This window comes from Mesocricetus auratus, unplaced genomic scaffold (assembly GCF_017639785.1).
Source record: "Mesocricetus auratus isolate SY011 unplaced genomic scaffold, BCM_Maur_2.0 Super-Scaffold_100010, whole genome shotgun sequence".
In the NCBI taxonomy this organism is placed as follows: domain Eukaryota; kingdom Metazoa; phylum Chordata; class Mammalia; order Rodentia; family Cricetidae; genus Mesocricetus; species Mesocricetus auratus.
In genome coordinates, this window is record NW_024429194.1 from 44,679,776 (window position 1) to 44,703,039 (window position 23,264).

General features: G+C 44.8%; 2 protein-coding genes across 7 annotated transcripts in view; one reads left to right on the forward strand and one right to left on the reverse strand.

Moving 5' to 3' along the window:
• Positions 1–6,607: 6,607 nt before the first annotated feature.
• On the reverse strand, positions 6,608–8,284 carry LOC110340961 (neural Wiskott-Aldrich syndrome protein-like). The gene is made up of 3 exons (XM_040752816.1): positions 7,837–8,284; positions 7,555–7,647; positions 6,608–7,464 (listed from the first exon to the last, which is right to left on the reverse strand). Exons 1-3 carry the CDS (start codon positions 8,282–8,284, stop codon positions 7,217–7,219), a joined length of 789 nt encoding a protein of 262 aa, XP_040608750.1. The 3' UTR covers positions 6,608–7,216.
• Positions 7,743–23,264, forward strand: part of Ino80d (INO80 complex subunit D) — a 64,014-nt gene continuing 48,492 nt past the window's right edge. For 2 of the 6 annotated variants that reach the window (XM_040753462.1, XM_040753466.1), the window contains exons 1-4: positions 7,743–7,889; positions 15,415–15,516; positions 22,261–22,350; positions 22,458–22,704. In XM_040753462.1, coding sequence (XP_040609396.1) covers positions 22,487–22,704 — 218 coding nt within the window. In that variant the 5' untranslated portion in view covers positions 7,743–7,889; positions 15,415–15,516; positions 22,261–22,350; positions 22,458–22,486. Of the gene's footprint in view, positions 7,890–8,173; positions 8,313–8,391; positions 8,572–15,414; positions 15,517–19,540; positions 19,682–22,260; positions 22,351–22,457; positions 22,705–23,264 lie in introns of those variants that run through there. The other 4 variants (XM_040753467.1, XM_040753463.1, XM_040753464.1 and 1 more) reach the window with 4 other exon arrangements.

Consider the following 23,264-nt stretch of genomic DNA (forward strand, 5'->3'; position numbering starts at 1 on the left):
CCTGCTTTTGGCTATAAGTCTAAAAAACAGACATGGTGGATGCAGGGTTTGCACAATTTCCAGGCCAGTCTACTTTACATACTTAATTCTAGGCTAATATGAGAGCCTGTCTCTCAATAGAGAAAAACAAAGAATAAAACAGAATGCAAATGTTATCGGTAGGATCACGTGACACCTAGGAGCAATGTGTACAGAGTAAACATAGTCTAACTTGAGTCACAGGTTTTTTCCTTTTCTTCTGTTCTACAACCATTTTTGTCTTTGATAATCTCCACTGAGCTCCCTCCAGTTACCCTTCTCTTATCTGAATGAGTGGATTTGCTCTCACATTGTCCCAGCCTTCATTCTGAACGCTGGCCATCCATCAGAATGGCATGCTAGGGACTCTAGGGCACACAGTCTAAACTTATTAGTGGCTGTGTTCCATAACATCTCTAAATTGCTTGTCTGGAACCTGAAATTTATTTTCCCATGGAAAGCCTGATTACATTCCCAGTGGGTCTCCAGAAGTGTGTTTGGCCAGGAATGCCACAGAAATGAACACTGTCACTTCCCTGCTAACCCCTGCTTATTATCCCGAGGTCTCTAGGGATTTCTCTCTTTACTACAACATTTTAACTAACCGTCACATTGGGGACACTTTTTTTTCTCATTATAAATTACAGAAAAGGTTGACTATCACTGTAATTCTACCTATCTTTAATCTTGCTTTGAACTTTTTTTAAACTAATGGATCACTAATGATGTGACTTGGGGTGGAGAGTTATTTTCCTATCCCCCAGTGTCTACAGCTAAGGCTACATTGTCACATTCTCTGCCTATAGCTTGAAGAGGGCTGCAAAGTCTTGGCCTCCTGTCAGCACAGTCACTGACTATTTAGTTCTTGAAGGGTATCTTCTGGGTTTTGAGTTGACAAGACCAACAAAACAGCCTCCTCCGTCTGAACTCTCAAACGCTTTTCTTGATTTTTAACATAAAATCAGGTAACAGTTCTCAGGTCTGAGTGGTCCTGGATAAAATGTTAGTATTTAGATTATCTAGTTAATGCATATATGTATTTTGACCATTTATATATGTACATACACACACACACAAAAAAAAAAAGAGAGAGAGAGAGAGATCAGGCTGGCCTTGAATCTGAAGAGATCTTCCTGCCTCAGTCTACCAAGTTTTGGGATTAAAGGAATACATTACTTGGCTATCTTAAACTTGTATTTTTTTCACAGAAATTCCATACTGAAATAATCGAAAGTTATTGTATCTGTTCTATACAATGTTTAGCTGAGACATTTTCTTTTTTTTCCCTCATTTACTCCTCATTGAATATATTTTTGATTTTCTTGTTTTTTGTTTTTCTGAGACAGGGTTTCTTTGTATTGCTTTGGAGCCTGTCCTGTAATTTGCTCTGTAGACCAACCTGGTTTCGAACTCACAGAGATCCACCTGCCTCTGCCTCCCGGGTGCTGGGATTAAAGGTGGCACCACCAACGCCTGGCTTGTTTTGTTTTTATATGAGACAGTTTCTTCCAAGACCCACTAACCACAATAAAACACAATCTTTGTTTTAGGTACAAATATTATCAACGACTTTCTAAAACAGGCTTAGAATGAAAAAAAAAGTCTGTGGCTACCTTATGTTTACTTAGGCACACCACTACCTGCCACTCATTCACTTCAGGGGTTCAGATGGGGTGCAGTGGATGTTTAGAGGCACAACCTGACAACTGCAGTCAGAGCGGGGCGACGGCCACATAGAACCTGTGTTAGTGAGGACTCTTGGTCTGTGCGGTGATCCATAACGACCGGTGCTGACTCAGTACTGTGCTGCCCAGCCTCTGCAGGAATGGGAACAGTATGTTGTAAGACACTCATCCATCCATTCAAGCAAGGCCTCTGGAACTAACCATCCTCCTGCCTCGGCCTCCTACTCTTGAGGCAATAGCTACCAGGCCTGTGTTTGGCATGGAGCTAAATATGCTGGGTGTGGTGTAGATGTCTATGATCCAAGCACTTCAAAGGTGGAGAGAAGAGAATCGGCTATAGACAGTTTGGGGCTAGCCTAGGGTACATAGGACCCTATCTCAAAAAAGAAAAAAACAAAACAAAAAACAAATGACCCACGAGACAAAAACAAAACAAAAAATCCTTTAGTGAACTTGAATAACAATGGCTATTGTCAGTGGTTTCTTCCTTTCTTTAAAAAGATTTATTTATTCATGTATTTCATGTATATGGCATAACCTGTCTTCATACACACCAGAAGAAGGAATCAGATCCCATTACAGATAGTTGTGAGCCACTATGTGGTTGCTGGGAACTGAACTCAGGTCCTCTGGAAGAACAGCCAGTGCTCTTAACTGTTGAGCCACCTCTCCGGCCAAGTGGTTTCTTTAAAGAATAAAAAGAGTTGGTGGTTCAGCAAACATTTGCCAAGAGAGGTATGGCTTTTTTACTTAGAGGCAAATTCTGATACATTAAGCACACATCAATCTGTTAGTTTAAATCTATAATCTCTAAATGAGATTTTTTAAAAATTAATTTTAGTAAGCATATGCAATATGGGTATTGTTACACTTCCATATATATATATATCATTGTATAAAGGAGACCTTTCAAGGACAGGATATAGTTGTCATTTTTTTGTTTTGTTTTGTTTTTTTTTTTGTTTTGTTTTTCGAGACAGGGTTTCTCTGTGGCTTTGGAGGCTGTCCTGGAACTCACTCTGTAGACCAGGCTGGCCTCGAACTCACAGAGATCCGCCTGCCTCTGCCTCCCGAGTGTTGGGATTAAAGGCGTGCGCCACCAACGCCCGGCTAGTTGTCATTTTCTTAATAACTTCATTATAGTATTCATAATGAAGCACTCAATTTTTAGGAAACTAAAATCACTAGCAGAGAAAGGTAGATCCAGCAAGATGCCAGGGTGCACAAAATGTAACACTTCAGAGCCTGTGGCAGAAGGATTATGAACTCAAGACCACCTTGGGGAGACTATAGTGGCATATATGTTTAATTCCAGCACTAAGGAGGCAGAGGTAAGAGGATCTCTATGAATTCAAGGCCAGCCTGGTCTACAGATTGAGTTCTAGACCAGCCAGGGTAACAGAGTGGGACAGTCTCAAACTAAACCAAACCAGAACAGTGACTAAAACAGCACATACATTAAAGTGTCTAGCCAGGTGCTGGTGGTGCATACACAGATCCCAGCACTCTGGAGGCAGAGGCAGGTAGATCTCTGAGTTCGAGGCCAGCCTGTTCCACAGAGTGAGTTCCAAGACAGTCAGGAATACACAGAGAAAGCCCGTCTTGAAAAACCAGTGGGGGGGGGGGGGGGGAAGTAAAAATGCAATGTCTAGGAAGGTTCCCAAGGTGTATCAAGTGCTTAGCAATATCAGATAAATTTGAGTAGAGGATTTCAATTGGAGAAAAATGAGGGCTCTGAGATAGTTATTTATTATATTAGCACTCACATATCCTAGATGTCAGACATGGCACTGGAATGATTTTCACTGTCAACCTAAAAAAAAATCCTGGGCTGATAAGACAGATAACTCACAGGGTAAAGTCATTAGCTGCCAAACCTGATGATCTGAGTTTGATCCTGAGACTTACACAGTGGAAGGAGAGAGCTGACACCCACAGGCTATCTTCTGCCTCCATGTGGTGCCTGAGTGCCTGTCCACACCCTAAACGTAACAAACCTTCACAACTAAACTCTCCAATAGTCAATTTAGTGGGATTCTTGCTGGTTGAACTGTAGTCCCCCAATTTTGGCTAGCTGGAATGATGGGGTAAACATGGCTTATGGCAATGCACAAGTAACACCCAGGACATAGAAAAGCAATGAAATCCTAAAGACATACACCACTCGCCTTTGCTGTCATTCAAACAAGTCTCTTTGGTGATGAGGGATGGCTGCATAAGGCGAGTTTAATGCAAAGGTTGCTTCAGCTCTTGAAACATCGAGACCATGTCTGTATAAAGTTAAGGCATACGTAGGGAAAAACACACTGTTGGCAAACACACTTCCCAGTCCCACCAGTGGTCTCTGCTATGGAAACTTACTCTCTTGTAATGACCACTGTGCTTTACGGCCACGTGTTAACAAACAAATCCCTGGGAAGGGTGGTGTGGTATGGGATTAACACTAGCACTTGGGAGGCAAGAGGATGACTATTAGTCTGCACTACATATTACGTTCAGGACCAACTTGGGTTATATAGCAAGACCCTTTTCAAAACAAACAAACCACAAAACTGTAAATATAACACAACTTCACAAGGAAAAGATCCCAAGGTGTGAGGAACTGGTTAATTTTAATTTCTGTAGCTTTTCCCATCAAAGAGGGAGGTAAAACTCACAGAAAGTATTATATGCAAATTTAGATAATAAAATTCCACAGAAAAATAGCATTTGAATTTGTCTTAGAGTTATAACTCAGAAATAGGAATTTTAAACTGGAGCTATCGGCTACTCCTAAATGATTTTATAATTGACTTTAAATGAAGATTCCTCATTCCCTTGGAACATACAAAAGCCTGACCATTTCCTCCTGCACTTCCAATGCGTCTGCAAGGAACTCTCCCCTATAAGGAACTCTCCCCTATAAGGAACTCTCCCCTATAAGGAACTCTCCCCTATAAGGAACTCTCCACTATAAGGAATTCTCTACTATAAGGAACTCTCCACTATAAGGAACTCTTCCCTATAAGGAACTCTCCACTATAAGGAACTCTCCCCTATAAGAAACTCTCCACTATAAGGAACTCTCCACTATAAGAAACTCTCCACTATAAGGAACTCTCCCCTATAAGGAACTCTCCACTATAAGGAACTCTCTACTATAAGGAACTCTCCACTATAAGGAATTCTCTACTATAAGGAACTCTCCACTATAAGGAACTTACCCCTATAAGGAACTCTCCACTATAAGGAACTCTCCCCTATAAGGAACTCTCCACTATAAGGAACTTACCCCTATAAGGAACTCTCCACTATAAGGAATTCTCTACTATAAGGAACTCTCCCCTATAAGAAACTCTCCCCTATAAGGAACTCTCCCCTATAAGGAACTCTCCACTATAAGGAATTCTCTACTATAAGGAACTCTCCACTATAAGGAACTCTCCACTATAAGGAATTCTCCACTATAAGGAACTCTCCACTATAAGAAACTCTCCACTATAAGGAACTCTCCCCTATAAGGAACTCTCCACTATAAGGAACTCTCTACTATAAGGAACTCTCCACTATAAGGAATTCTCTACTATAAGGAACTCTCCACTATAAGGAACTCTCCACTATAAGGAACTCTCCACTATAAGGAACTCTCCCCTATAAGGAACTCTCCACTATAAGGAACTTACCCCTACAAGGAACTCTCCACTATAAGGAATTCTCTACTATAAGGAACTCTCCCCTATAAGAAACTCTCCCCTATAAGGAACTCTCCCCTATAAGGAACTCTCCACTATAAGGAATTCTCTACTATAAGGAACTCTCCACTATAAGGAACTCTCCCCTATAAGAAACTCTCCACTATAAGGAACTCTCCCCTATAAGGAACTCTCCCCTATAAGGAACTCTCCCCTATAAGGAACTCTCCACTATAAAGAACTCTCCCCTATAAGGAACTCTCCCCTATAAGGAACTCTCCACTATAAGGAACTCTCCACTATAAGGAACTCTCCCCTATAAGGAACTCTCCACTATAAGGAACTCTCCACTATAAGGAACTCTCCACTATAAGGAACTCTCCACTTTAAAGAACTCTCCCCTATAAGGAACTCTCCACTATAAGGAATTCTCTACTATAAGGAACTCTCCACTATAAGGAACTCTCCCCTATAAGGAACTCTCCCCTATAAGGAACTCTCCCCTATAAGGAACTCTCCACTATAAGGAACTCTCCCCTATAAGAAACTCTCCACTATAAGGAACTCTCCACTATAAGGAACTCTCCACTATAAGGAACTCTCCACTATAAGGAACTCTCCACTATAAGGAATTCCCCCCTATAAGGAACTCTCCACTATAAGGAACTCTCCACTATAAGGAACTCTCCACTATAAGGAACTCTCCACTATGGTTCAGAGTAAAAGCCAGTTGGCAGCACCTTGCTGTCCCCTCCACACCCAGAATAGTTTAAATTTTCCTGATTATGTGCTAAAGTTTGCTCTTAAAAAAAAAATTCTGGGGCTGGAGAGTTGGCTCAGTGGTTAAGAGCACTGGCTGCTCTTCCAGAGGACCCTGGTTCAGTTCCCAGCACCCACATGGCAGCTCACAACTGTCTGTAACTCTAGTTCCAGTAGGATACAACACCTTTACACAGACATACATGCAAGTAAAACACCAATGCCCATAAAATAAAAATAAATACATTTTTTAAAAAAGTACGTTCATGGTGTCCTTGCAGTATATGAAGTTACTCAACAGGCTGGCACCACATTGGAAGTTCTGAACATTTCAACACTAGGAAGAATAAACACACCCCTCAATTCTGTGTTATGAGAAGCAGATAGAACTGTATTGTAATGAACCAAAGGCCTGAACATTAAATTATATATGAATTGAAAGAAAGAAAAACAACACAAATGAAGTCCTAGATGTAATTCTTAATAAACAATTTTACTGAAAGAAAATCCAAAGCATCTTTCAATCTACTGGTTGGTTAACAGGAGTCATCGTAGGCTTGGTTGCTGTGAGGAGACTTTAAATACACAGTGCTTTTATTTGCACTGTGAAGAATAAACAGCTGAATTATGCCTTTCTGGACAGCTAATAGGTTTTACTTACATTGCTTTGAGAGAAGACAAAAGACATCTCTTTACAATTGACTTGTAGCACCCTCAGTTTCCTGGATACCAAACCCACAAAATCTTAACTGTAACACATGAAAACATAAACACACATACATACAATATAAACGGACACACACACACACACACACACACACGCACACTAAAGTGACCTTTAAGTCTCTGAGGTGCCAATTTACAAACTGACCACCAACCAGATACAGAACTTGGACCTGCCATAGAGAAAAATCACTAGCCTGAAAAAGAAATTAAGCTACCACTATCACCATCATGGAAAAGAGTAATAATATCGTAAAACCTGTGCCTTGTAAAGATTTCTTTCCATCAGAAGGTGCAGAAACATTCCCCCCAACGGAGCAAATGAACTCGGTTCTGTTTTCTTCCCTGCTTTTCACACCCCTAGGCGCCGGTGGAGACGGCGAGTGTGGACTCTTTCCAGAGATGAGAGGTAGAAAGTTGTACTTTCTCCGGAGCCGGTGCACTTTCCCCCTTGGCCCCTCTTTTCTCTGCCTCCAAGATGGTAGGAAAGTTGTCGTTTCGGAGGGCAGAGGAACTGCTTTGTGGTGTTATGTCCTCGCAGTGCCTGTAGTGGTGCTGTAGGAGGCTGCTGTCTCTCCCAGTGCAGGCGGGCAGCCCTGCCTTCTTGGCTGGAGAGTACATTCAGGGATTTCCCCCTTAATGATCACCGACCCTGGGAACACTTTTTAGTTTCCAAAATAAAAAAATATGATCCTCACCCCTCTTGTTCGACAGGGAAAGACTCTCTCTGAAGCCCAGGGCGGGAGCAGTATCAGCCGAGCTTCCTAGTCCACTGCCAGCGTCTCTCTGATCTGTCAGCCCAGTTCGAGGGAAAAGGGGGGGGAGGAGGAAGGAGGAGGGAAAAAAAAAATCAGAAAAAAAAAAAAAAAAAGGCAGCTGAAAGGTAAGCAGAGGCGGCCCCAGGCCCGGCCCACATCCCCGGGCTCCCGTAGGGCGGCGGGCTGGGCCGCGCAGTCAGGGCGGGCGGCGAGCGCGCTTACGTGAGGCCGGGGATTTGCCGGCCCACGCCAGGCCGCGGGCGGAGAATGAAAGGGTGAGTGGGGCCGGCGCTGGGGTGGCGGGGGCCGGGGGTGGGGGGTCTGGGGGCCTCGGGGACACCCGCAGGCAGCTACGGCGGGGGTTCCGGCGGCGGACTGAGCGCGGCGAGTGGCGCGGCCTGCGCGGGCCGGGCCTGGGGAGTGCTGCGGGAGGGGGGGGGCGCCCTAGGCCTTGGGCCCCGCGGCGGCCGCGCCCTGCCCCCGCGCCACAGGCCTCCCGCGCCCCTGGGGTCCCCCGGGGCCTCGGGGCGGGCGGGCGGGCGGGAGGCGCGGCGGGCTGTATCCTGCGCCGGCCCCAGGCTCTCCCGCGGGGCGGAAGGCCGGGCGGCGGGGACCGGGGCGGCGGGGCCTTGGAGTGGAGAGTGTGCGGCAGCCCCCCGTGCCCGGGCATCGCGTAGACAGACGGGCCCGGGATTCCGGTAACTGTTGGGTTTATTTATCCCCCTCCGCGGCGCTCCGGACGGCCTGGCCGGGGCGGGGCGGGCGGCCTGGCGGGCGTGGGGTGGAGGGGCGGCGAGAAGTCAGGTGCAGCCGCGGCCCGGAAAGTTTCCTTTCAGGCCCGAATTGGGGGTTGCCTGCTCTCCGGGGAGCCCCGGTCCTAGCGCCGGGGACCCCCGAGGGCGTGGGGGAGAGCGCTCGGCTGGCTGGAAACTCTTTGCCAGTTCCTGTCCATTCAAGGTACTCCGCCCCTGCACCCCTCGCCCGCGCCCCACCCCACTCCCCTCGGTCCCCTTCGGGGCTGCCAACTCCAGCCCATTCCCCTAGAGCTCCCAGGCCCGGGGAGAAGCCTTCTCTTCCGGTTTGGAAAAGTTTTCAAGGGATTTTTTTCTTTTTTTCTCAGTGATATTAGTTCGTGCCTGGGCTTTGGGGGTGGGAAGGGAGGAGGTGGATTCAGGTGCTGTTTCTCTTGCACAGCCTTTGCCCCCCCCTTCAATCCCGAACCCCACGGAAGAGCGGTGGGGGTGTTCCTTGCTCACTTATTACCCCCACCTTTGCTCCCGGACTCCTTTGGGTCTCCGGTCCCCTTTCTGGACAGCTCCGGGCAGAAAGCTAGTAAAGTAGGAAACCAGAGAGCAAACTGTCAGGGAGAGGGGCAGGACCAGGCAGGCTTTTGGAGCAGTCCCCAGCCCACCCCACCCCCCAGTTGTAGGAGTTTTCCCCTCTGAGTTGGTCACTGTCCGCTAAAACCAACTCAGAAACTGAAGCCGTGGGGTGGGGTGGGGTGGGGGAACCGCGGCTGACAGACGTTGCAGAGAATTCAAAATTGGGAGGAAGGAACTGGAGGGCAGGGCGGCTTTTGAAGTAAGGTCTACCTGCAGTTAAAGGAGCAATGATTGGTGTGTTCTGATGGTAACTGTTTAGCTTTGTGTGTTGTCCTTAGCTGTCTGTCTAGAGTTCGGAAAATGGGGGGTCTTAAGGACATTTAAGGTTGTGATTGCTGCAGCTCAGGGGTCTGTGGAGGAGCCCGGTGAAAATGAACATAGACTTTTTGCCTTTGGCCTACCTTGTAAACGAATTCGGTTTTGGTGCCGTCAACTCTGAAACTTTCTTTTCCTTTCTCGTAGTAAACTTAATTTTCCAAATCTAGATTTCCCTCTTTTCAAGGATAGGCAGGACTACAACTGACCACCTCCTGGTTGTTTAGTGTTGAAATCGCAGTGTCCATGGCCCTGCCACCCCTAGCCCCATCGTGGGCATGTGTGTAGAGTTCATTTGACCTCTTTTATTAGTTTTTTTGTTTTGTTTTGCACTCTTCTCAGAGTTTGGGTCAGTGTGTGTGTGTGTGTGTGTGTGTGTGTGTGTGTGTGTGTGTGTGTGTGTGTGTGTGTGTTCGTTTGCATGTGCGCGCACACCCTGCTTGGTTGCAGGTTGAAGGTTGCTGGCAGAGGCAGCAACCTTCTGATCACTCAGACCGCAGAGCCGTGGTAGTGAAGAACTACCTGTCAATTGCAGAGGCTGAGGTAATCCTTGACTTGGTCAGCACCGACTTCAGTCAGGCATCACAGTGAGGCTGGCTCCTTCAGTGATTCTTACCAGGGTCTTTGCTAAAACAGAGCTGTTTTCTCACAATGTTAGGCGCTCAGTCATTTAGTCTTGTGACTAAGAAAGTCTTGATACTTGAAGATGGTATGGATTTGGTATGAAAATGCAAATTACATGTAATGATTGTTTTATCATTATTGATTAATTGGAATTGCTTATTGATTGGGGAGTTTCATGTATGTGTGGAGCAAAATCATTATTCCTGTTATGGTTCTTATTTTTAGAGCAAACTGTTATAGAAGGAAACTCATTCTGGGATATTTTAAAAGTTGAAAGAAATCTTGCTATTTTGTAATATGGTTTTTTGTTTTTTTGTGTTTTTGAGCAGGGTTTCTGTGTAGCCCTGGCTGTCCTAGAAGTTACTCTGTAGACCAGGTTGGTCTTGAACTCAGAGATCCATGTATTTAATGCTTATCATCAGCTTTATATTCTTAGTTTTAAAAATTGTACATGTACAAATACTGAAAGTTTAAGTTTTTTCCCCTCATCCTGGCCCAAACATTTTAATCCCTTTTGTATCCCACTTATGAGCTATTTTATTCCTGAGGAAATGGTAGATTTGATGTTTTGAATGTTAATTTTATTTCAAGCTAATAAGACACTTTCTGAGAACATACTGAATTGTTGTAAATTGAAAGGGACTGTCTTTCTCACTATGAGTTGTTTGGCTTAAAAAGTAGATGTTTAATTTGTAAGTCTGAAAGATTTCATAAAGAAATTTGTGTATCCCATCTCCATTGTGTTTCTGCTTTCCAGATTGCTACTATGTTTTAAATTTTATTTTATTTTATTTTTTGTGTTTGGGTGTTTTGCCTGCAGGTGTCTGTGTACCCTGTGGGTGTTGTGCCTGAGGAGGCCAGAAGAGGGTGTGAGATCCCTTGGAACTGGAGTTCCAGGTGGCTATGCAGCACCTCATGGGTGCTGAGCATGAACCCTGGGGCCTCCAGCAGAACACTCGGTGCTCTTGACTTCTGAGCCCTCAGCCTGGCTCCTGTTGCAGCTAATTTTAGAGGACTGAAAATTTTAATTTAGACCTGCAGTCTACAGTCTGAGGACTTAAACGTGTTAGTTCAACCAGTCTTTCCTTCTCTGAGATCTTCTAGGGTTAGCTCTCAGCATCTCAATTGGGAGCAGGCTTTAGTTCTGGAGGAAGACTGGCTGTTTGTGTCTGAAGACAGCTTTTTTCCACACCTAGTCCCTTGTGAAGCAGTAGGTGAGGCTGACTCAGGGCTGCACTGGATGTGCTGTAGGGTGAAGACAGCTATGTTCTAACTGCATTGGCTGGGAGCCTATCCCAGAGGCCGGGTATGATTTTGACAACGCTCCTGGCCATTTTGAGATAGGGAGAAACTTAAGTTAAAATGTTAGGCCTCCTGTATTTCCTTCTCAGACTTAAGGTGGAAGACCACTTGGTTCTAAAACTTTCACACAATGTGATTTACCTTGTTTATTTATATTTATTTTGGAGTCAGGGTCTCACAGCCTGGCACTCACTACTTAGATTAGGCTGGCCGTTGACTCACAGTGATCTTCCTGCGTGTAAGTGCTGGCCGTTGGGATGTGGGTTACCATCGCAACTGTAATTTACTCCTAAAACTAATTCTTAGCCAGGGATGGCAGTGGATGGCTGTATTCCAGGACCAAAGGACCTCAATTTCAAGGCTGGCCTGGCTACATAGTATGACGGTACTAACTACCTCCCTTCTCCATACCTGTCAGGAAAACCTACAACTTCTTTTTCTGAGATCTTTGTATCGTCATCCAGTTATACACGGTTAGGCCAGCTTTGGGCTGTGCCCTGCTCTGATCCCATATCTTCTTAATCTTTGGTTTCTTTCACAGGACAGGGAAAACAGATTCCTTGCTATAAGGATTAGATGTTCTAGACCACCCTGTGTTCTTTAGTAACGCATCTAAATAACATCTTGTTTGTTTGCTTTTTTCCTTACTAAAAATAGTACGTACTCATACTATATTTGGAGAATAGCCCTATCCATCCTACTCAGGATGATAACATTTTAGTGCCTTTCTGTTTTTGTCTTGAGTGTGCCTACAGCATAAGCATGAGCTTAGAACCCTGAAGGTAACAGTTGTGTACTTTTGTAGTGGTTAAAAGTTTGGGTTTTACCAGGTTGTGGTGGCAAACGCCTTTAATCCCAGCACTCGAGAGGCAGAGGCAGGAGGATCTGTGTGAGTTTGAGGCCAGCTTGGTCTACAGAGGGAGTTCCAGGACAGCCTCCAAAGCAATACAGAGAAATCCTATCTGGAAAAAGACATTAAAAAAATTAAAATTGGCCGGGCGTTGGTGGCGCACGCCTTTAATCCCAGCACTCGGGAGGCAGAGGCAGGCGGATCTCTGTGAGTTCGAGACTACCAAGCGAGTTCCAGGACAGCCTCCAAAGCCACAGAGAAACCCTGTCTCGAAAAACCAAAAAAATTTTTTTAAATTGATTTTATTAATCTTAGCTTCAAGCTGGGACTGTCAGTAGTTCATCAGTAATCTCTGTACTTGGGAGGCTGAGGCCGGAGGATCAAGAGTTTGATGCCAGTAGAGCTGCATAGTGAGTTTAGACCAGCCTGAGCCAGAGCGAGCCTTTGTCTGAAAGAAACAAAAACAGTCTCAGTTTCCTCATCAGTGAGAAAAGCACTGATCTTACCTGTGTCGTAAGGTTGTGGAAGATGAGGCTCTGCACTTTAGAATGGTAAAGGAGCCTGGGGGTTTGGTTTGCCCCTCCCCTTTTATTTTTTTTTTCAGTACTGTCCATTGAACCCAGGGCCTTGCAATCTCTGAAGTGACTTTGACCTTGACATCCTCCAAGGCTGACTGCCCTGAAGATTAGTGTTCCCTTTGTGGCTTTGAAGACCTGGGTAGTTTGAGGCCTTGGGAGGCTTACTCTGGAGTGACCTAAGAAGGCGACAGGTGTCATTGACTCCGGTGTTCGGTCATTCCTTTAGCGGATGAACTGTCTTGTGTTGGCTCCTATCTTGACAATACAAAAAACAGTTTTTGTTGTTAGTAGTTTTAGTTTAAAAAGAAAGACAAAAGTCTCCTGAAGGAAGTATGACCTTGAACTTCCGAACCTCCAGCATGGATATTTTAGGCATGCGCCATTATTTATGGTGTTCTGTTTATTGGTTATTGAACCTAGGACTTCTAGCATTGTTGGCGAGCTATAGCTGTAAGTAGCTCCTCCTCTCCTCTTCTGCTCCTCCCTCCTCCCCCCATCATAGAACTGTAGTCTGGAGGAGAAGAACCCTTAGAAAACTGGTATTTACAGCTTTGAATGGGTTAGCCTGGGGGAGGGAAACCTATTTTTCTGCTCTGGGAGGAATTAGGTATTTCAGGAGGTGGGACCTGCAACTATGAATAAATGCCTAGGGACAATAGAGTGTTTTGTGTTGCAAATTGTGGTTCTTCCGTGGCCTTGGACCAAGGGGAGTGTAAATGGTAAGTAGAGGCCCAAGTCTGCTGGGATAAGGAGTGTGGGTTTCTTTTAAATTTACAAGTGACCCTGAGGGTCTTTGGCCAAGAACGTTACTTAAAGCCGACTGGAGTAGCTAAAATAAAGGGGGGCCAGGCGGATGCTCCCCAGAAGACAGTGAGGAGGGTTTGAGCTGTGAGCAGAAGACAGTGAGGAGGATTTGAACTGAGCAGGAGAAGACAGTGAGGAGGATTTGAACTGAGCAGGAGAAGACAGTGAGGAGGATTTGAACTGAGCAGGAGAAGACAGTGAGGAGGATTTGAACTGAGCAGGAGACAGTGAGGAGGATTTGAACTGTGAGCAGGACAGTGAGGAGGGTTTGAACTGTGAGCAGGACAGTGAGGAGGGTTTGAACTGTGAGCAGGTAGCAGAGGTAGCTTAGAGGGTAAGGGGCCTCAGAAGTGTGGCTTTCTCGTCGGTGCATTGCAGGTGGGGTGGGAGGCTTCCTGAGAGGGTGGATTGGGTAGTGACTGTGGGAAGTGAAATGTGTACATGGACAGTTTGTGCACTGGTTTGAAATCTGGAATCAGATCCACATTAGAAATGGCAATGACGGCTCTGGAAATGCCTGTGTAGCTTACACCATGTGTGTAACTTAGTGACTTTACAGATGGAACAGATTATACAATACCTCGGTCTTGAATGATTAGAAATTTCAAGCAGGTGCTGACCTGCAAATATTAAATTTTGTGAGAAATCTTAAATCCTGAAAACTTGGAAGCTCTGGGTGTAGGACTGGATTTCAATTTAGTTTCTTTGTTGAGCTCAGGTGGCCTTGAACTTGTAGCCACCTTCCCACCCAGCTTCTGTTGCCTTTTTGAGACAGTATCTCACACTAGTCCAGCTGACCCGGAATTCACAGACTTGAATTCCTCCACAATCCTCCTGCCTCGACCTCCCTAGTGTTGAGGTTACAGGTGTGAGCCACCACACCCTGTGAGGTCTGCTTTTTTTTTTTTTAATTCAGTAACTTGCTGAAACTTGTTTGAGTGGAGCCTTCAGAAGAGCAGAGTTTGCTGGAGTTTGCCTGTGGTCCACTTCTGCCCCTCTGTAGGCCTTTCACCAGGGGCGCTATAACAAAATCAAAAGACTTGGCCGGAGTGCCCACCGAGTGTGGAGGCAGGGGAGAGGAGGCTACTGACTGAAGCCAGGAGAGAGGTTTCTGAGAGAAAGGGGTGCTGGTGTCACATGTTCCAGAGAATTCAAGCAAAAGAGGAAAAGTGGATGGCTTCAGTAGCAGAAGAGCTTGATTTCAGATTCTTAGAACAAGAGAATCCGAGTTTAGCCATAACTTACTTTTTCTCCTTTCTGGTCCTGCAGTGTAGAATTTTCTGCATCAGTCTTGTCATTGGCAGGGATTCAGTAAGCACTTGTTGTAAAGCATTATTAACTGGAGCTGATTGATCTTCTAGCCAGATCAGTTGTGTATGTGCCTGTGTGTTTGTGTACATGAGTGTGTTTGTGAGTGTGTGTGCGTGTGCACGCACGGCCTGGAACTTACTGTATAGACCAGACTGGCCTCGAATACTCAGAGATGCACCTGCCTCTGCCTCTTATTAAGCGCTGAGGTTAAAGGCATGCGCCACCAAGCCTGACTTCTGTTAGTGTTTTCTGTCAGAAGAAAACCAATGCCTAAGTGCTCTTTACAAATGCAGAAAACATTTTTTAGATGTAGATTTTTAATGTGGATCTCAGGAGAAACTTCTCCGTGTATTCTGTAACTCTAGTCCCAAGGAGGTAGGAGGGCCTGAATTAGTGGAGAATTACACTGTACCATTCAGGAAACCACTAGCAGCTGGAAGAGGGCATTTTAGCTCTGCAGATTTGAAGATGAAAATGATAATACTAATAAACTACCACTTACTGTTTCTAATAGTAGTTAACATTAAGTGATTACTATGTGCTGGGTACCACGTTAGGCATGGGTTCTTGAAATACCTAATTTAATTCCACTAAGCAACTCAATGAGGTACATACAATTATCTTTCCTTTACAGATGAGAAAATTGACCAGATTTGTGCCCCATCCCTGATCCTCCCAGAGGCAATGAGTGATCTCTCTGCTGCATAAGCTGTCCTTAACCTTTCTCACAAGTCAGGTAAGGCCATTGAATTGCTTTAAATTCATAATGTGAATTTATTTGTACACTCACTTTTTGAGGAGTCTTGGACCAGGTATTTGATAAACACTTCTTTTTATTTTGATTTACACTTGATTATGACTTTATATTTGGGGGAGAAGGGTGGTTTTCTTTTTCAGCCAAATTTGTTGTGTTTTTTTGTTTTTTCGAGATAGGGTTTCTCTGTATTGTTTTGGAGGCTGTCCTGGAACTCGCTCTATAGACCAGGCTGGCCTCGAACTCACAGAGATCTGCCTGTCTCTGCCTCCTGAGTGCTGGGATTAAAGGTGTGTGCCACCAATGCCTGGCATGTTGATATATTTTCATCTTCAGTCAAAGTTTACTATATTTTAGTTGATGTGTAGACTTTAGGTTTTAAAATTAGTATATTTTAATTATTTATTATAAATTATTGATAATTTATTTTATTTTAAAAATTTGTGGGTTTTTTTTAAATGTACACTGGTGTTTTACATGTCTGTCTGTCTGTCTGAAATTGTCAAATCCCCTGAAACTGGAGTTATAGACAGTTGATAACTGTCGTTTGGATGCTTGGAATTAAACCTGGGTCCTCTGGAAGAGCAGCCAGAGCTCTTAACTGCTGAGCCGTCGTCTCTCCAGCCCTTCAAATTCATTTCTGAAAAATCAAGTAAAAGAAAACTTTCAAGTAGGAGACTGAGATCTTTTGTTGTTGCTTTTTCGAGACAGGGTCTCTCTTGTATAGCCCTGGCTGCCCTGGAATTAGCTTTGTAGACCAGACTGGCCTTGAACTTAGAGATCTGCCTGCCTCTGCCTCCAGTGCTGGGATGAAAGGCGTGCACCACCATTTTTCCCCTACCTCAGCTTTTTCAAGAAGTATTCTTTAAAAAGATTTATTTATTTATTATGAATATAACATCCTGCCTCCATGTATGTCTGCACGCCAGAAGAGGGCACCAGATCTCAATATGGATGGTTGTGAGCCACTGTATGGTTGCCGGGAATTGAACTCAGGACCTCTGGAAGAACAGCCAGTGCTCTTAACCTCTGAGCCATTTCTCCAGCCCCAAGTATTTTTTTTTTCTTGTATGAAACAAAAGAGCTTAGTTTTAACTTTCTGTCATCATGAATTAGAAAATCTAATAGTACTTACCGCTCCATCTCACCTTTATGATGCTGGGATTGAACTCAGGGCTCTGGATAACCCAGGCAAGTCTTATGCCACCAAATTACACTCCCCAAACCCTTCAGAAACTATAAAGCTTCCAGTTTGTGCAATTCTCTTTTGGTATTTGACTATACTGTGAGAAATAATTGTAGGGGCTGGAGAGACGGGTCAGCAGTTAAGAGAACCTGGGTTCAATTCCCAGTAACCACAGGCAGCTCACAACTGTCTGTAACTCCAGTTCCTGGGTACCTGACATCCTCACTGAGACATACATGCAGACACATTAAATAAAAATAAATTATATATATATATATATATACACACACACACACACACACATATGTGTATATAAAGAAATACTTGTATAGACTTTGTGTTTTTGGGTTTTTTTTTTTTTTTTTTTTGGTTTTTTCGAGACAGGGTTTCTCTGTGGCTTTGGAGGCTGTCCTGGAACTCGCTTGGTAGTCCAGGCTGGTCTCGAACTCACAGAGATCTGCCTGCCTCTGCCTCCCGAGTGCTGGGATTAAAGGTGTGCGCCACCAACGCCCAGCTTGTGAAGTACTAATTTAATGCTTTTTAAGAATTATTTAAGGTCTAGGAGTATAATTCAGTGTTCCTCTCCTGGCCTAGCATAGATGAGGCCCTGGACTCATACCTCAAAAATACAAAGAGGGGGTTACTCATTAATTACCATACATGTTAGACACCTTGAGTAGACAACCAGGAATTAAGAGTTACTATTAGCCGGGTGGTGGTGGCGGCACATACACTTGTCTTTAAACCCAGCACTCTGGAGGCAGAGGTAGGCAGATCTCTGTGAGTTAAAGGCCAGCCTGATCTACAAAGTATGTTCCAGGGCTGTTACAAAAAAGAGTTACTATTAGTGGGCTGAAGGTTCAGCAGGTAAAGGTGTTTGCTGTCAAGTCTGAGGACCTGAGTTTGACCGCCTGGGATCCACATGTTGGAAGGAGAGATCGGAATCCTAGAAGTTGTCCTCTGACTCTACATATATGCTGTGGTACACATGTGCCCCCCTCCCCAAACAGGTGTGGTAAATATTAAGAGTTATTATTTGTTTAGATTCTGTTTAAATTCATACAGTTTTATTAAGATTTTGTGTTGGGGCAGGGGAGATGACGTAGGAAGTGCAAACTTGAAGGCCTGAGTTCGGGTTCCTGGAACCCATGTTAGATACAGACTTGGTGGTTTGTAACTGTGATGCAAGTTCTCCATGGTGAGACGGGAGTCAAAGACAGGAGACTCTCCCAGGGCTCCTGGTTGTCTTCAGGCCAGCTGAGATGTGAGGTGCAGTGGACGGTGAAGACTGATCCAGTCTGACCTCCGTGCACATGCTGTGACGTGTGTTATGGGATGTGTACACGCGCACACACACACACACACACACAGAAAGAGTGAGAGCGCTCACGAAAGTGGCTAGCCTGTAATGATGACACGCATTGTCCTCATATTACTTGGGAAGAAGACACAGGAGGATCTGAAGAATTCAAGGTCATCCTTGATTACATAGAGAGTTCCAGAGTTCCAGGCCAGATTGGGCTATCTGTGTCCGTCTCTCAAAAAGCAAAACAAGATAAAATTAGAAAATAGGTATTTATTATAAAAGTAATTGTGTTGTCAATAAATATGTTTACATGATAAATACTTCATGATTTTGACTGTGGGAGACCCTAGGGGTTGAAGTCAGGTGGTCGGGCTTGGCAGCCCCAAGTACTTTAACCTGTTGAGCCCGCTCACCGTTCCCATTGAGGTGTATTTTACTACACAGATTTTTTTTTTTACTCTTAGACAGGGCTTCTCTGTGAAACAGCCCTGGCTGTCCTGGAACTCAACTCTGTAGACCAGGATGGCCTCAAAATCACAGAGATCCACTTACCTCTGCTTCCTGAGTTGTCTTTTTTGAGACAGGTCTCACTGTACAGCCCTGCTTGTCCAGAAACTTGCTATGTAGACCCAGCAGGCCTCAGATTCAGAGATTGTCTGCCTCTGCCTCCCAGGTGCTAGGGTAAGCACATGCCACTTCTGACCTATACAGAATTTTCTAAAGCTATTTCTGGTTAACCATGGTAGTGCACTTACATCTAGGTTTCCCTTCTCTAAAGCAACTGGAGAAATCCCAAAGGACTCCTACTGTGCTGACCACCACTGTACCACAGCTAGGCAGCGTGAGTTAGTGTCTGCAGTGCAGCGGTCCTGAACCGGGATGAGCAGATGTCCAGAGGGATTTCCCCTCGGCACAGTGAGGGGAACAGCTCTCCACCAAGGGGGTGGTACAGCCTGAGGACAAAACCAGCAGCCCTCATGCTGGCAGTACAACAGTGGGGTCTATGTGTTGGGCTCTCAGGCTGGCAGGAAGGCTGAGGCTTCGTTATGAGCTGCTGCCCTTCCATTTTGCAAGACATTTAGTCGGAATGGAGGAGAGTGGCAGCAAGGAGCCAACAGCTGATTATTTTTGTCAGCTGAAAAGAAAATAAAGCCCAAGTTCACTTTTCCCAGCCTCTATCATGTGGGAGCTTGTGGAAACTAGCTAGCCTCCAGGGAAGAGGAATTGCGATGAACACTTCAGAGACAGCAGGAAGGTGAAAATTATGATCAAGTAGTTCCCTGTGGAAGGGGGTGGAGGTGAGATGTTGCTCTTCTGAAAATGGAAAAAAGATGAGATAAAAAGCTCAAGACAACAGACAAGGATGGCCTAGTGTCCAAGAGTTCAAAATCAAGAAAAACCTCCTCACTGTAGATTTGAAAGTCACTTTCTTTTTGTTTGTTTCTGTGTTTTGTTTTTTTCTAGAGCAGGTCTCAGTATGTAGCCATGGCTTCCTTGGAACTCACTATGGAGACCTGACTGGCCATGAACTCACAGAGATCGTCTGCCTCTGCCTCCGACTAAAGGGATGCATCACCACATCTGGCTATGACAGTCCCTTTCAAAGCAGTGGATGATGGGCACAAAGAAGTCTCTGAGAAAGACTAGAGAGCCAGGTGTGGTGGATCACCTTGTAATACTAGTTCTTGGGAGGCTGAGGCAGGAGGATTGTTTGAGTGTGAAGCCACTACTCTGGCTTGCACAGTTTCAGGCCAGCCCAGAGAGAATGACAGATGGGGACTGCAGTAAACCTAGCTGATGAATAACCGAAGATATCAGTGGAATTGATGAGGTAGAAAAACTGGGTCTTGCAGAGGACCCAGGTTCTGTTCTCAGCACCTACGTGGTGCTTCACACTCATCTGTACTTGTAGTTCCGTTACATCTCACCCTCTCTTCTGACCCGTCTGCACTTCCATATCTGGCTGAAAAGGTTTTCAAAAGGAAGTGGGAAGTGGGCTGCAGTGGCTCAGGACTTTTTATTTTTATTTCTTTGTGCGTGTGTGCATGTAGGTGTGCACACATTCCTATGAGAGAATGCAGGTGCTTACTCCAGGTGCGTGTGTGATCACAGGGTGACCTCAGATGTAGGTCCTCACCGTCTACCTAATTTAGACAGGGTCCCTTTGTTTTTCCTTTCCCTCTGTGCCCCAAGGATAGCTGGGTTAAGAACTCCCAGGGTCTCTCCTGTCGACACCTGCATCTTGTGATAGGAGTGTTGGGATTACAGGTGTGTGGTACTGCACCTGGCTTTTCTGGGGATTCTAGGGATTCAAAATCAGGTCTTCGGATTTGTGTAGCAGGGTCTTTATCTACTGACCCATCATCTTGTCCATGTAAATAACTTAAAAAAACTAACTTATATGTAAGATATATACATACACATATATTTATATATACGTATGTACGCGCGCACACACACACACACACATTTGGCTTTTTCAAGGCAGGGTTTCTCTATGTAGCCTTGGTTGTCCTAGTACTAGCTCTGTAGACCAGGCTGACCTCAAACTCAGAGATGTGCCTGCCTCTGCCTCATGAGTGCTGGGATTACAGGTGTGGACCAGCAGCACATCTGGTTTATACCAGCCCCTGAACTCACCGACTGACTTCCTCCCCACTCTTTTTCTTTCACTCTGCTAGGGATTGACTGCACATCCTTTTCCTGGGCAGTCATTCTTGTTCTACCTCGGCTGCATCCTCATTCTAGGGGCAACTAAACACATCTTAGTGTGGTTCTTCCTTTTGTCTTAATAAGCTAAAAAGAAAAACCTCTTATTTTTGCTGTGCATTTGTGTGTGGCTAGGTTTATTAGTGCATACAATTGTATTAGTTACACTAATGCTTCAGGCTTTTCTTTGTCTTTGTTAAGTCTGCTACCCTGACTCTGCAAAAATCAGTTCATTTCATTGTTGTAGACTGTATGGGGTTTTATAATCTGCATTTGATCCTTCTGTGTGAGGAATGTTCTTCTCCAGGAGCATATACATCTCTTGTTATCGCTGGCAGGTGAAATGACAGTAACATGCTATACAGCTAACATGTGTGAATAACTTCTGTTTCTGCAGAGTTTACTACAGCTAGCCATTCTTCTTAGTTCAGTACATGTGGTGCCCTTGATCTTTAGAACCTAGTGATGATCTAACTACTGTTATTCACAGATGAGGTGTTTGAGATTCCAAGAGTTTAAATGGTTTGTTCAAGATAACACAGCCCATGGTAGATTTTTGGACTTGAACATCCATTTCTCCTGCCACAGACAGGAGATCTGTGTAGTATCCTGGTCGTTAGTATGTCTCTCCCTAGCTCTGTTCTGTCTTCCTTCCAGCTTGTTTTCTGGTGCTGGGGATTAAACCCTGGCCTTGCATGTGCCGAGCCTTTGTTTTACCACCACTGCACTGCTCTGGCAGGATTGGAGCCTGCTTGTTTCTTTTTTCTTTTGAGACAGGCTCTTATAACCTTGAACTTCTGATCCTCCTGTGTCCATCTAAAGACTGCTGAGACTTTAGGCCTGGTGTTTGCAAGCGATCGTATCTCAGCATGCTTGTTTTTGTTCAGTGCTGGGGACTATCCCAGGACTCAGCCATCACTATACCACCTAGTCTGCAGCCCCAGATTCAGTTCTGAGACAGGGCTTCTCTGTGTACCTTGGCTGTCCTGGAACTCCCTCTGTAGACCAGGCTGGCCTTGAGATCCTCCTGCCTCTGCCTTGAGTGCTAGGATTAAAGGCCCTGGGGCTGCAGTTAGAGATGGTTGTGAGCCATCCTGTGGGTACTGGGAATTGAACCCAAGTTCTCTGGAAAAGCAGCCGGTGCTCAGTGTTCTTAACTGCTGAGCCATTTCTCCAGCCCCCTCCGCTCCCCCCCCCCCCACTTTTGAGACTTATGTGCCCAGGTTGCCTCAAACTTATTTGTGTAGCTGAGGATGACCTGGAACTCATGGTCCTTCTTCTGCCACCTCCCAAGTGCTGGGAGTTAACTTGGTAGAAGCCAGTTTGAGCTAGTCACAGAGTAATATGATTTGGTTCACTTTTGGAGGGCAAGATAACCCTTAACTCCCATTTTCTTGTTGGAGCTCATCCTTGTAAGAGTCTAGTGATTCCATCACATTAGGAAGGGTGACATGGAAACATTTTATATTGTGGGTGAGCTCGCTTTGTTTATCTTTGTGTTAATGAGACCTTTGATGTTTTGTAGACAATCTGCTTCCTCTTGAGTGAGAGCATTCCAAACTGTGGACCCCTGGGCTCTCTTCACATTGCTGTGGTGCAGAAGATTTAAAATCAGGTATGGCTGAGAGGCACAAGTCCCTCAGTGAAATTCTCTACTTGAGCCTGCCTTACACTCTCTGATTTGTTTATCATTTGGGTTTCTTTTTTGTGGTGGCCTTTTAGCTGATGTTCACAAGGAATAGAGTCACGTGATGTATGAAGGGAAACATATACACTTCTCTGAGGTTGACAATAAGCCCTTGTGCTCATATAGCCCCAAACTGTGCAAGCAGCGGCGACTCAACGGCTACGCTTTCTGTATCAGACACGTTCTGGAAGACAAGACTGCCCCCTTCAAGCAATGTGAATATGTGGCCAAGTATAACAGCCAGCGCTGCACCAACCCCATTCCCAAATCAGAGGATCGTAGGTAAGAACCATCTTGGGGCCATGCTTGGGTCATTGGCAGTTTTGGAATTTTGTCTCTCTGATATTGTTTCTTTTCAGTGTGTTAAATTTCAATGTTGAGTCCTGGGACTGTCCAAGGAGTACTTCTGGGGAATAAGAAAGAACAGTTTCTTTTAAATGGAATGGTATATTTTAGTGCATTTTCAAGTATGTTTGGGTATTTTCTTTTATTGATTTCATAGACTTCTAGCCATTTAAGACAGCCCCCCCTCCAAAAAAATTTCTGCTAACCCTTGTAGTCCTGCTGTGTTTGGTGTGGCCACCAAAGGAACTGCTGGTCTCTGCCCACTGACTGCCATAGGGCAGAAACTAGCTAAGTGCTACCATCAGTATTAATTTGGGTTTTGAAAAAAAGTGCCTGCGTGAAAGGTAATAGTATTAATTCGAAGATGTATTTGTTGGAAAATAATTTAAAATAATGAAACCTTGATTAGATTTGCTCCATAACAGATATCTAAGTCATGATTGACAGTTTTCTTTTTTTTTTTTTTTTTGTTTTGTTTTTCGAGACAGGGTTTCTCT